This window comes from Macrobrachium rosenbergii, chromosome 42 (assembly GCF_040412425.1).
Source record: "Macrobrachium rosenbergii isolate ZJJX-2024 chromosome 42, ASM4041242v1, whole genome shotgun sequence".
In the NCBI taxonomy this organism is placed as follows: domain Eukaryota; kingdom Metazoa; phylum Arthropoda; class Malacostraca; order Decapoda; family Palaemonidae; genus Macrobrachium; species Macrobrachium rosenbergii.
In genome coordinates, this window is record NC_089782.1 from 35,768,822 (window position 1) to 35,783,821 (window position 15,000).

The 15,000-nt window shown below is 35.7% G+C and overlaps 1 protein-coding gene across 2 annotated transcripts in view; it reads right to left on the reverse strand.

The window, feature by feature from the left end:
* Positions 1–1,007: 1,007 nt before the first annotated feature.
* Positions 1,008–15,000, reverse strand: part of LOC136828258 (uncharacterized aarF domain-containing protein kinase 5-like) — a 50,683-nt gene continuing 36,690 nt past the window's right edge. The window contains exons 1-6 of one of the 2 annotated variants that reach the window (XM_067086119.1): positions 7,778–8,490; positions 5,419–5,672; positions 4,237–4,378; positions 3,791–3,874; positions 1,528–1,662; positions 1,008–1,223 (exon numbers count right to left, since the gene is read on the reverse strand). In XM_067086119.1, coding sequence (XP_066942220.1) covers positions 1,023–1,223; positions 1,528–1,662; positions 3,791–3,874; positions 4,237–4,378; positions 5,419–5,663 — 807 coding nt within the window. In that variant the 5' untranslated portion in view covers positions 5,664–5,672; positions 7,778–8,490 and the 3' untranslated portion in view covers positions 1,008–1,022. Of the gene's footprint in view, positions 1,224–1,527; positions 1,663–3,790; positions 3,875–4,236; positions 4,379–5,418; positions 5,673–7,777; positions 8,491–15,000 lie in introns of those variants that run through there. The other variant, XM_067086120.1, reaches the window with a different exon arrangement.

The window sequence follows — 15,000 nt, forward strand, 5'->3', positions numbered from 1 at the left end:
TACACAACACTGACAATTTAATAAATGTCTACACTTTTCTTTGAATTAAATTGTCTAAAAATGGTGACATTATTTCAGATACTCATCCTAACTGTTTAAAATTTCTTCTGAAAATGGGATTTCAAGAAACAAATGAATCACAATTTTCCTGCGAATTAATTCACATCAAAGCCAAACAATCACAAATACACAAAGTGCTATCTTCCTGGCTTATTGGAAATAATCAATGGGATTTGGGATAAGTGAGATGTAGATAGTTGTATGTAATAGGTGAGGTCAGTAAGTTAAGTTAAGGGGAAGACAACAGCTTGAAAATGAATGAATGTTTGAAGAGTGCGGCATGTGTTGCTCTCCCAGCAGTGTTTAGTAAATCTTATGTAAAGGTGAAAAAAGGTTAACTGTAATTAAGAGCACTCTAAGTATCTATGGTGCTTATGCCAATACCTAGCACCAGAGGTTCCTAATCCTTCAAAATTTACCCAGCACTGAAACATAGTAATGGTTTTGAAAGAATTTTACCTTATTAAGCAATACATGGAGAGACAACAGCAAGCATACCTAAAAACCATGATCCATAAAAGATATGAGTTCAAGGATACATGACAATAGTCAGGCTCATGTAAAAATCAAAGGCATCTGTGCTAGGTTGTTTAATAGTAGTACAATATCATGCAGAGAAAAGAAGCCAGCAAAATAATAAGGTTTATGTCTACCTATATCCCAGCTTGAATATAAATTTACAGAGACCAATGCCTGAAGAATCATTCTGTATTAATTTCTCATATTTCTAGAACATGCAGCCTTATCACCTCCCCCATAAAAAAAAAAACAATTTTCTAATGAAAAACTTAAGTATTATGTAACAGAAAAAGCTCAGCGGGGACTCTTAACATCTCTGAGCTTAACAAAACTAAATTCTGTAACAGATGGCACTTATTTTGTAGAAACTGACATAAAAATTAACCTTTCACAACAAGAAATAGAGGGTGTTACCCATTCCACCTTTCTATCATTAAAATGTCTCATTCCAAAATGATTTCAAAACTTTGTAAGTGCACACTCACCTTCATAACCCATTTCAAAGCAAATTTAGGATGCATCAACTGTATCATTTCCAGAAGAAGTTCTATCGTTGCAATATCACCCCAAAACCGATCCTGGAGGTCTATGTACTGCACCTTCACAGCAACATCATCCCCTTCATGCGTTTTGGCACGGAACACCTGTTATGAAAAGTAAAGTTAACTAAACTGAACTGCTGAATATAAAAGAAACTGAATCCAATACAAATATTCAAGATCTGTAGACGTACACGTACAGTATTTTCTTTCCTGGGTCTTTGCTAAAAAAAAAAAAAAAAAAGAGGCATTTGATTACTCATTCAATCAGCCTTTGTTCTTGAAAAAAAAAAAAAATAAAAGGCAAAACACACAAATAAATTAGCTATTAATTTCCTTTAAAAGTAAATATGGGTATATAAAATTGAAAACAACACTCCCATGACATTTAAATAAATAACCTAAGTACCTGAGCTAAACTTGCTGCTGCAATCGGTTCATCTTCAAATTCTGCAAACAATTCTTTGTGTGACTTCCCAAAATCCTCTTTAAATAGGAGGCCAATCTCATCGTATCTTCTATTTAAACACTGGTCTTGCAAAGCCTGAAAGATAAGACAAGGAATCTGCAAGTCTTTATCCAGCAATGATCTGAATGACGTGACAATAAACACTCAGTGAATACTAATATTCACCGTCAGTAATTTCTAGCAAATAAATTCATTGTATATTAATCATAATACAGTGCTAAAAAGGCTCAAGATTTTTTTAAAAGAAATTGACAGCAGGCTACATACAAAAACCACACAAAATGTGGTAATCACCAGCAGAAATGGTGTTATTGTAGCGTGCTGTATAGGACAGAGTAACTAAACTCAGTAAATTTATAGCACTAAATGTATAAAATTATCCATATACAATACAAAATGAACACTTGCACAATAAGTTGCATCAATGCAAGATCCCTTCTTAATAGCATAGTTTGGTTATAACTGCACTGAAAATCACAAAGAAAAAAGCTGTAACTATTTCCACTGCAAAGACTTCATATTAGTATCAAATCCATTTCACATAACACAAATTCTCATAATCAAATGATCCATTTCACATCTTACAAAACATTCATCTGGTTATAACTTTACTCAGGCAGCAAATTACGAATTTCAGTTATACATTATTAGGTTGGTAGGCTGTTCATTCCACTTTTTTTGATGTGCCAAAGAATGAATTTCACTGATATATTTGGTTGGGCTGGTAAGCTGTCCATTTTTTCTACCTTTACCAACATGCCAAAGTCAAAAACCAGGGTGATAGGATTTTCTTTTTGAGTCAACAGCTGAAGCACCATGCACGAGTAACTCCATTGATGAAAGCATAGGTTTGTATTCCCATCGGAACACCTACATGAACACATCTTTATGGAAACTTACCTGATAAGGAATCTTCAGGGCTAGTACTGCCTGTATTGAGAGTCCTTCATCAGAGCTAATGGTACTATTAGGGCCATGCCAGTTGAAGAAACAATCATAATGGGAATCTACTCTTACAGAATGAGACTATACACACAGTACCATTGGTTTAGTCGTACAATCAAGACGGTTAAGAAAGCTAAAAAAACAGGCCTCTGAGTAGAAAGTATACTGTACTCCTAAATACAGCTGGCCCTCAGGATACATGATTTCACTCTTACACTAATGTTTAGTTTACAATTTTTTTCTTATCTATAGTGTACTGTATAAGAAATACTGCTCAGAAACAATTGATCAACAAGCAAATTATGGTTCATTTTTTCCCCTACCATGTTTACCCTACCTGGGCCCAGGCACAAATATTTCTGACTTGTCACAGGAAGATGACAAGGCTCTTCTATCAGTACTCAGTTGTGCTTTTGTGCACTATGCCTGAATCCAAAGGCAAATTCAAAATATCATGAAGATTTTTAACTTTACCAGACCTATTTTTCAGTGATCTTTTCCTCTTACCTACTCCTCTCGAGCAGTCAAGCAGGAATGAGGCAATGAGGGATATAACACAAGGTATGACCCATCCCTAACTGACTACTCTCACAAATTTACACCACAAACATTTGGTTCTATGCATGCAGAAGGCCTCGACGAATCCACCACACCAATGGAGGGCTCTCTCACATTCAACCTTAGAGGGGAATACAACATCATACATTTACTTACAATCCATTTGGCAACCCTTTACTTCACTAATTCTAACTGAACTCTCCAATGATACATTGTATAACAGGCCATAAACCCTTGGTATGAAATTTCTTCAACTGGTGTACCACTTTCAAATGAAAACCTCTAAAACTGGACTGGAAGCACAGCAAAGAATGACTGGAAAACTGGAAGATGCATTCTAACTTAGTGAAGGTCAGAAGGTAGGGAATAGACAGTCTACCTACGCAACCTAATTTAACTGTGAAACTCTTTCTTTGCCACTTCAGTAGAGCTATAGCCAAATGAATGTTTGGTACGTTTTACTGATACTGTATATGAATCACCTTTAACCTGTGGAGGTGTAATAGCTCTTTACAACCCCACCCCCTGGCTTACAAAACCTGTCACCACAGCTTAAGGTGCTTTTCGTGATGTGCTGCTAATCAGCCAAGCTGCTGCTTGCAATCTACAGACTAAAGGTCACCACTAACACTTAGTAAATCTACAAAACAGTATATACCTTCTAAAACTAAAGAAAGTCTGCAAAACCTGAAATACATACCTTTAGGGTATCTACATATTCTTTGGGCAACACATGATTCATCGACACCAAACCCTGGCCTAATTTTACATAAAGACCACCGTTCTGAAATTCAGTAAGATAAACAGTTAGTTAAAAACCAGAGTATAGTTCAGTGGTAAAAGAAAGTTATGAATATGATGCAGCTATTAGCACGTGGTTTAATACAAGAGCTACAAGCCATAATGTCTTGTATCTATTAGTCGTTAATCGTCTTTAACCACTTGTACCTATTGCTCTTCTTCTTTCATAGTCAAGTCTGCTGATATAAATGATAGGACAAAAACTGTATAAGGAAATACATTTTCAAATCATTATGGAACTTTATTCCCAGTGCTTTTACACAGTTCACCAATGTTTATATTTATGCAAGTGAATAACCTATAATTCCCCTAAGTAACTGAAAATGACTGAGTTTCAAGACACACCTGGAGACAACCCTTCAAAATACGTTCTGCTGAACGCTGGTGAGCACCACGGAGGGCATCCATGTACTCATCACTTGTTTCATCCATGCCATAGGTTGACCATTTGTAGTCTAACGAGACCATTGCACCAACCTTAAGTGACCTGAAACCAATTATAAAAGTGATCAGGTACTGTAACGAGTTCTCATGCACCAAAGTTACGTTAAGTAAAGTTATACTGAAATTAAACACATGTTTAGGATAAAAAGAAAAGGCGACGCTAAGTCCTAATCTCTACAAGCAAATAATGGAGACTGGTTGAGAGAGAATCGTAGCATAAGGTTAGAAACAATTGCTAGACGAATGGAAAAATTGCTGGTAGCAGTTCAAGCGCCCCTGATAAAATAACATTAAAATAAAGTAATCCCTCCATCCAAGCGCACTCAATCAAAACTGAAAATCATCATCATAAACACTTATGTCAGCTCTTTCATTCGTTGGATCAGCTATGGAAAGAGTTCTCTTCAACCTTTTCTGCCCAGTGCTCTTTCTATCAGGTTTGGGTCTTCATCTATCCCCTTTTTCCATCACTCATGGGCCTTTTCACATGTCACTGTCCTGTTAGTTCCAAATCTACTGCTTTTCAAAATCACTGTTCCCCATCCTTTACTTGTTAGGTCCAAATCAAAGCACCTCAATCTCTGAGATCTGTCTTTATTCCGAATGCAATTTTAGAGACGTGCAAACACCACCCTGATTCAGAACTGGAGCAGGTTCCATACCATCAGGCACAAATTGGGAAAATGGATATACAGTACTGTACCGTATTCTACTTTATTAGCTTTTATAGTATATGGTTAAATCTAATTTGCTGTTTTATGCATCTTTTAAGAAAAGAAAATTATGCATTAATTCTGTTTCTTCTTTCTTACCTTTTATATTTTACTTTAGAAATACTTTATTACACTTCTTTACTAATATTTTCTCAAATTTTTGTGGCTTGTAAGAAACCAGAGAATTTTGTCTTCAAGGAAAGTCAAGAGACATTAATTAAAAATTCTCGAGTCAAAAGACCATGCAGCAACATATGGGTATACTGTAATCAAACTTAAAGTTACAAAATTAGGAAATATGCAAGGAATACAGTAGGCATAAACTGCTACACACCTGTACAATTATTCAAGAAAATGAAAGGCACTTTACCTGAAAAACCTTCCAATGCCTTCCACAGTTACTCTAATTTGTCGCCGAGTGATGTCATCACTTATACTGTAGTAAACACCACCTGCAGCTGGTACAACGATAGCTATCCCTCCTAATGTCTTGCCAACAGCTCTGAGGATGCGCCTCTTTTTCTTAGGAGCAGCAGGAACATCCGCAGATAAATTTCTAAAGTGACTGCGGGCAGACACCCGTAGGGGTCTGAACAAAGTACGTGCAGCAAACATTTCTGATCACTGAAAAAAAATATTACAGTGAGATCTTTGAATTATACATCAAAATCTTAAGTGCTTAAAATCCAAATGATAAAATTAGAAGAGATTTTTTGCTTTATAAATATATACCTCTTATATACTATGCACAGCAGTTCCTATATAACGAGTTAGCTAAGAGATGGAGTTATTTTTGAAGGAAGAGGCATTAAGTCTTCTCCCACTCTGGTATCTGCTGATGAGTCCTTTTCTGTCACTTCAAGCTTTGGTGAGCCAGGGTTAGAGAAGTTTTTCCTACCTGTATGGAGGGGCACTCATAAAAATTTGAGATTTTGATAATTATGTAACTCAAAAACTGCCCATCTTGTTTGTTTATACAGGAATAAATCTCTTATTTCTCTTATACTGAGCCACTATTTCCATGGGAAGCTTATACTGGTTCCTTTTCTGCTTCCTCTCTGATCACCAAAATTGTCTTGCATACATCAGTTTTACACCATGTCTCTCCATTACACTCTTCCAGCTTTTGAACATTCCAAACACCTCTAGTGTGATTGCATTAACAGTTCATCTGCATAATCAATACACTACAGTATAATAAACCATAATCAGCCCTGGCAGCTGAGCTGGTCCACCAAAACATTCCTTCTAGAATCATTTGAAAGTCTTTTGTTACTTTCAAAGGGAAATGTGGGTACATAGACAGTGCTGAAACCTGATTGGTTCTTTTGTTCTACGTCTCACCAGTCAAGTGGGATTTGGAATTCAGGCCTTGTATGAAAAACCAACTTCAGTTTTAAGTCGTGGTTCCTTTTGGGGCAGACATGCAACTTTGTTCCCTAAATTATTTTGACTTTATTGCAAAATGTTTCCTTGAGCATTCTGAACATTTCTGACTTTCATTCTGGTAGCAAACTAGTAGTTAGAGAGATAGTCAGTCCCCATAAATCCTACAATTATGGGGAAAAGAGCAGGATACTGGTATTTTTGGGTAGAAGAATGGATGCTTTTACGAGTTGTAATTCTGATTAAGATTAGGTTTATTGAAGAGTTTCAAAGTGGCACCTTGCACTAGTTGAGTATAGACTTGGTAACCTATTTGGTAAGGGGTTCCTGGCAGTTATGGCCAAAGCCCAATGTCCCAGGTTAAGTTAATTTGCAAGCTTAATATTGATTTCGATTCATAGTGTCTTTGGTTAGGTCAGGTGTGGGTTTACAGCCCCAGGCGATTTTGCGCTTTCTTTCACCTAAGCCCTCGGTTTCCCACTGTAATCCCCAAAAAACACAGGGCCATCTTATTTTCATCTCTAGAACACTCATACGGTTCAAAGTAAAAATCTTGTCTCTCCTACCCTTAACAGGCCTATAATAGCATCAACAATGGGGTAGCTTGCAGAATGTCGGGACAACCTCCAAACGGAAGATAAATCCATTGTCTCTGATGTTTAGTGTTGCTTGGGGCGCCCCCCCCCAACAAGCCAGGTCAGGGCAGGCGCGACACCCTAAGTGAGGTTAGGTAGGTGATTTCTGGTTAGGTCCGGAACTGGCGTTCTTGGGGAAGGTTAGGGTTCTTATCGTCTGAACTTGTCCCGTCGTTCTAGGCTATATTTGTCCCAAACAATACACACTTACATAATTATTGATACATAACTTATTCACTGGCCCCAATAGGCCTATTTCCTAGGTCATGGAAAAAAAATGGGGAAAAAATGTCAAAATGACCATCATTCGACTTTTGATATTGGATGGAAATGAAAAAAGTATCACTGAATTTATAGCCTAGCTCACCGTATACTGGTCTATAATCTAAAAAGTTTTAGGCCTATAGGCCTATACTAAGGCATAAAATTGGCCTACGGGGTTGTGACAAACTAGAAAGGCGTCAGTACAGGCTTTTAAGGCATACATTATATACAGTATATATACACATCGAAAATTATATAACTATGATTAAAGTCATTAGAGTTTAAGACGCGTAACATACAGGAAAATAAAACGAAGAAAATACAAAAATACAGACTGAGAATACAAGCATATATATATATATATATATATATATATATATATATATATATATATATATATATATATATATATATATATATATATATATATAATTAAAAACTCACCAATAAACAAGACCGACAGATTCACAACTTCACGAGCATTAAATAACGTTATTCGCTTTCCTCTTCGTTCTGTCTTGCTGCATTATGTCCTTCATGTAGTTCAAACTGTCAGTTTTTTTTACTAATTCTTTCACAAGGTTTAACAACAGTTATGGCGCAGACGACTCACAACACTTGCGTCATTGTATCAGGTTGTTAAGTAACACAACAATCTTCTTGTATTTATCGTCGTCTGTGGACACTGATGTCGTCTATAATATCTAAACCAAGACACCGTTTTCACTTTTCACTCTGGATATTTTTCACTTTTTACTCTGGTTATTTTCTACTTTTCGCTCTGGGTATTTTCTGCTTTTCGCTCTGGGTATTTTCTGCTTTTCGCTCTAGGTATTTTCACTTTTCATTTCGGGTATCTTTACCCTTCACTCTTGGTAATTTCCACTTTTCTAAGTATTTGCACTCTGAGTATTTTTCACTGTCACTGGATATTTTCACTTTTCACTCTGGGTATTTTCTACTTTTCACTTTGTGCATTTCCACTTATCACTGTGGGTCTTTTCACCTTTCAGTGCAAGAGCGTCATCCTTCACAGTGCATGTATTTAGAAAATGACACTTGACAATAAAGATATCTGGAAAAGAATGAATGTTAAAGAGATGTAAAAGATTTTTTATGAGCAAATCCCCTCGTGAAGAGAAAGGGAGAAGGGACAGGGACAGTAATACATACTAGTTATCACCGTAGGAATGTTTAATGTCTGGGAGATAATGTAGCCTCCGATAACAGAAGATAAAGGCTAAAAGACGACAGAAAACAGAGGTATTGTGCAACGATCAATGTGGGCACAAAAAATCTGTTTGAGACAAATTATAGAATAGTTTAGAAATCAAAATAAAAGAAGATAAAACGGTGACGATGTTTAAAGACTCAAGTGACGGCCCTATTTAAGCGTTACGTCGAGTTTTTCTTCTTGTGAAAGTGAATATTGTTAGTTCGTACGCCATACGTGCCCATAATGACAAGTCATTGGTAATAGGTCATTATCATTTCCACACTTAAGGAATCACCGTACAGTTTCATTTTCAAAATGACTATATCTGTTAGGCTGATCTGTTCCAACCTCTGTGCTGACTAACAGCTATTTTATTGCTCATTAGGAAGGTGTTAATAGTTGCAACAAGAACTCTATATCACATTCATACTATACTCAATTTTCAGTTAAAACAACCACGCCACTTTACATCACAAAAAGAGAACTGGGAGTACTTGACTTTTGGACCTGGAGAGATGACAGAGCAACCATATCGGGCAGTTCGCCTTATAAATGGAGGCTGTATTTAAAATGAAAGGAAGACAGGTATGTGGAAAAGTATGTGGAGATGACCAAGAGACGAAATTAAAACTGTGTCTTTAATATCTGGCGAGACTAGAGAAGAATGGGCCTTTTGGTAAAAAGTTAGGAGGAAGGAAAATTGCGATACCTGATTAAGTCATTGTAATGTGTTATTGATAAAGACATGTTATTATTCCACTCTGGTACTGTCTTTAATTTAGAGCTCATCAACCCAACTTTATACAGTTAGATTTAAATTCCATCACGACTGACTTTACAAGAGGTGCAGTGAGAATGATACAGATATTTTGTTCAAATACTTTGCACCCAACACTGGAAAAAAAAACTGGTAAAACGTCAGTCAGATAATTTCAATATAGGTCCACTGAAAAGAAAATAATAATTAAAGGTAGAACTATATAGTAGCTCCGCGGCGGCGACTGCCTTCTAACTTAAATTTTTCTACTGTTTTTTGGTTGCTAATTATGAATTTACCTTTAATTTTGGGGGCCCGAGTGTAATTAACCCCTGAAGTCCATCCAACAAGGGGTTTCCATACGCTATCTTCACAAGACGGAGCACGGTTACGTCTGTTTCGAACGGTTCATATCCCGTCCGGCAAGTGCAATAACTTGTTAACGTATGGGTACCCCACCCGGGCCAGTACTAAACACGGCGAAGGGACATTCCATTTGGCCGACAACATGCAGATGCACCGCCAGTATCAGAACCCCTAAAAGTGTAGAGAAAACCAGCTGAAAAGGTAAAAACAGGCGCGGAGCTAATATATAGAATTATCCAGTTAAAAAAGACAGATTAGTGTGAAAAATTGCTACTGCATCTTAACCATTAGGCTGTAAAATTCGAATAATAAAGTCAGTTCCCGGAAGATCATCAAGCTTGAGTTTCTACAAGACCCCCAATAAAAATGTTACCCGTTTTCTTTGTTTGAGTCATAACGTCATAAAGAATGGCAGATTTTAACGTAAACTATAATAGATGAACATGAAAATTATCTAGAGGAAGACAAAAACCGAACTCTAATTTTCTTATATCTCTTTCAACAAACGTTATGACTGTCTATGATTTTTACTTTTGTTTTTTCTTAGGGGGTTAGAATTTGGTTTACGGGCAATCTCGATAAAAATATGACCATTCGTCAATATCCAAATAATTTACTCTAGGCTTTAAAGCAAAATAAAACTCGAATATGTTTAAAATATACAGAACGTAACTGAAACACACTGTACTTAAAAAACCATCAGGAGTTAAATCATTAGTGTAAACTGAACAAAATAATATAGCTTTAATCGCCAAAAATTACATATTGCAAGGAACTAAATATCACATACAAGACAATTTCGGGGTTTGGTAAGGCGTTCAGTTTTGCTTACACGACAGTCGTGGCTGGAGATGAAATCCTGCAACGCACGCATAAGTGTCCCGGGAACGGTAAGGACAGATGCAAAATAACAGGAATAAACTCCTTCAAACGTTTCGTCACAAGGTCGGAAGCATAACGTAACCGTGTGAAAGTGGTTTTCTGACAACTCGCAGTTTTCTCGAGTAAATTGTTGAAAAAAAAAATGTAAAACCATGAATAATAAAAGAAAGTAAAACTGAAAACGTTAACGCAGAAAATCATGCTTATTGATGGTCGCGAGCTCTTCTTTTCGAGTGGAAAGAACGAAATATATAAATACAAATAATTAACGAACGGCGCCATTTAGTCTCGATCTGATGTTCAGCTGGATGCATCCGCTTCAAGGCGTCGGTTGAAATGCAAGCCTTCCCTGATGAAAATTCGCCGAGTTTTACTTATTTGCTCATGCTGTTTGATAAAATGGTGGACCAGACCTTCCCTCAAGAAATGGAGGGGGGAAATAGGGTGCTGCCTACATGGATTTAAAGGAATTTGGTATTCAGGAAGTTCGAAAGTACGGAGAAAATAAACAAAAGTGGCGCAGTGTTCCATTTTTATATTTCTAATTTGTGTTATCATTATCTAAATCTTCAATAGTATTATTTTGTCATCATTTTTCATGGGGGGGGGGGGACGTTCAGAGGTGGCCCCCAACCCTCCGGGGCCGATCCGCTGGTGGGGTGAGGTCAACGTGCCGTTGATGACTGTACTATGTACCGTAAGTACATGATACAGCAGGTACTGCAGAAACTCTCAAGAACATGTTTTCAACCTCAGCTCAGCAACTTGAGGATAAAAGTGGCAGTAGGAGTGATGTGACTAGTTTTTCTCTGCGGCCAACCTCTGAAGGCAGAAACGGTTCAATGGTTTTATATACAATTCTCTAAATATACCTAAATAAAACTGATTAAAATACCCGTAAAAGAATGTGAATTTGAATCCAATGGAAAACATTACTTTCAAAATGTTATTACTATTGAGTAATCCTCTATCTATTGTTTCAAACAATTTGTGCAGAGAATTTTTTTAAATGCAGAACATTCAACAAAATCATGTAATGTGGTTTAGGTATATTGACGGCATAAGTATTTGTGGAACGAAAAATGTTAAAACTCTCGTTGGTAAATTAACTTAATTGCTGCCGTCGATAATAAAATTCACTACGGAATTGGAAAATGGCCGTGTCCTGCCCTTTTCGGATTGCATAATACATAAAGTAGTAATGGGTTTGAATTTGGTGTATACGTCAAAAATAACAATACTTTAGACCATGTATATACATATTAATTATATTATAAATATATATGTATATATATTTAATATATATCATATATATGTAAATATATAATATACATACATACATACATACACACACACACACACATATATATATATATATATATATATATATATATATATATATATATATATATATATATATATATATATATATTATGTGTGTATATATTTTCAATCTGACCAAATAAGTCAAGTAGAAAATATATGTTCACATTCAATCTTTAAAAGCGTTGCGTGCATGTACCCCCTGAATATACTGATGATGAAATAGATATAATTAGATATAAGACAGCGTATAACGACAGGCATTAAGGACTTTAAAATTTTTAAGCCCCAGGCCGAGCGCTGGGACCTACGAGGTCGTTCAGTGCTGAGAGGGAAATTGAAAATAAAAAGGTTTGAAATGTGCAACAGGAGGAAAACCTCAAAGCGGTTGCAATCATCATCATCATCCAGGTGCCATATCCCCAAGGACGTCGGCAATCATGGCTCGCCACTCCTCGCTATTTCCGGCTCTCTGCAGCAGCTGAGCTGCAGACATTCTTCCTCCAGTCACTCTCACCAATTCAGTTGCAATATAAAACAATTATTAGGAGAGGGTGGGAAAGTAAGATGGAAAAGAAAGAATATGAACGGAGGTACAGTAAAAGAAATGGAAGAACCTAGTTGTACTACAGCGTAATAATCATTTTAAAGATATTCCTAATTTACACCAGAATTTTAGAATTTAAAGTAAAATAAGAACAATAATATAACGAAAAAGCATCTATCAAGAACTCTCCCGACAATGCGAAAGACCGTGTGACAAATAACGTCTCGTGACAGCTTTTATATTATCAAAGGTGCATCACTATAATGTGACCGCAAATAATAAGGAAAAAAAAAAGCCATAATAATGTATATGAACGATTGCATTTTTAACCCAATTTTTTGTATTTTGGAAAAAGTAGTCCCTCGTATACATTATTGTGGGTTTTTAACTTAGTTTTTATGTTGGTCAAACTGGCACACCGATGGGAAGAACAGAACAGCTTTAAAATTTCATAAGATATAAACAGAATACTCATGCTATCAACTGGACAGAGCTAAAAGCTGCCTTAGTATAATATGTTGGATTGAAATCTAATTGAATCCAGCTTTATAAAGAAATCTCTGCTAAGATGAATATCAGCATGATATAGTTCATAAACCTGACTTGTTTATTTCAATAGCAATATCAGCCAAGGATGTGAAATTATCTAGGTCACGAATGAGGTTAGGAATAATATATATATATATATATATATATATATATATATATATATATATATATATATATATATATATATATATATATATTAGCCGTTTGTATGTGCAGTTCGTACTGTCATCATAACCTATATATGTAAAATTCTATTACTATGTATCAGTCATCTTGAAGATGTCTTAGTTAAGGGTGAAACCGGTTAGGATATTATTCCACTCTTCCAAATTGTTAGGCGCTACAAAACCACACACACACACACACAATATATATATATATATATATATATATATATATATATATATATATATATATATATATATATATATATATATATATATATATATATATATATATATATATATATATATATATATATATATATATATATATATATATATATATATATATATATATATATATATATATATATATATATATATATATATATATATATATATATATATATATATATATATTATATATATATATATATATATATATATATACTACAGGAAACTTCACGGAACAAACGATGCTTGTCGAGAAGTGAAAAACATGAATAATGACGCTGCAGCCTTTGTTGGCGTGTTATTGTTGGGGAGGGGCGTGTTATTGTTGGGGTGGGGGGTAGGGGCCGGTTATCGACTCTCACACACACACACACACACGCCCCATTGTTTGATAAAAGCCGGCGAGCTCGACCGGGCATAAACTGTTTACTTTATCATCAAGTTAAAAGGGAACTTTTTTTTTTTTTTGGGTCGTCACAAAAGAAAGCCTATTGATTCAAACGGCGACCTTTGTTATTTGTTTGTTTCTTTGTCAGATGACAACTGTTATTATTATTGTTATTGTTTTTGTTACACTTTCCACATGACAAGCAACGCACAGCTTTCCGACTATAATTTTTTTTTTTTTTTTAAGCTGATCAGTGTGTTAAAATTTGTGTAGATTTTTATATTCAGCCATTTCTTCTCTCCTTATTCTTATGCTTGTCAATATAATATAGGCGTCTTTTCGTTCTTTATTCATTTATGAATTATTGTCTTCTCCCTGGGTCCCCACTATTCGGTCAAGAAACTCCCCGGAGTTTTAAATATTGCTTTTCTGTGCATACTTTGGGGATTTTTTCCTGTTACACCTCTGAAAGCTTTTAGTTTTCTGTAAAAGAAAACTACTGTGCCGGTTTTGTCCGTCCGTCCGCACTTTATTCTGTCCGCCCTCAGATCTTAAAAACTACTGAGGTTAGAGGGCTGCAAATTGGTGTGTTCATCATCCACCCCCCAATCATCAAACATACCAAATTGCAGCCCTCTAGCCTCAGTAGTTTTGATTTTATTTAAGGTTAAAGATAGCGATATTCGTGAGTCTGGCAACGATATAGGATAGGCTATCACTAGGCCGTAGTTAAAGATTCATGGGCCGCGGCTCATACAGCATCATACCGAGACCACCGAAAGGTAGATCTACTTTCGGCGGCTTTGATTATGCGCTGTACAGAAAACTCGATTGCGCCGAAGAAACTTCGGCGGAATTTTACTCGTTTACTCCCAGTTTCCCTTTCGGCGCTGAATGACCTCATAGGTTCCAGCGCTTGCCCTTTAACCTAAATTCTATATATATATATTCCTAAAGGTCTCAGAATCTTTATCTCTATAAGTCTACCGTCTTAACGTTAAATGTCGTCGTTAGACAGATTGAAATCAATCATTCAGAAGCGATATTCTTTTGTCTGTTAGTTCTATCTTTCTTCTCCCTGTCCCTTTTCTTTTCTCTTACTCTTTGTTATTTTGGTCTGTTTTTGTCATTGTTTTTCCTCTTTCATATTCTTGAAAAGTTGAAGAAATTGTTAGTTCATGAAAATTCCTTCATTTCTAACGTCTTGTTTTGAAAGATTGCGAGTGATGATAATATAATTTCTT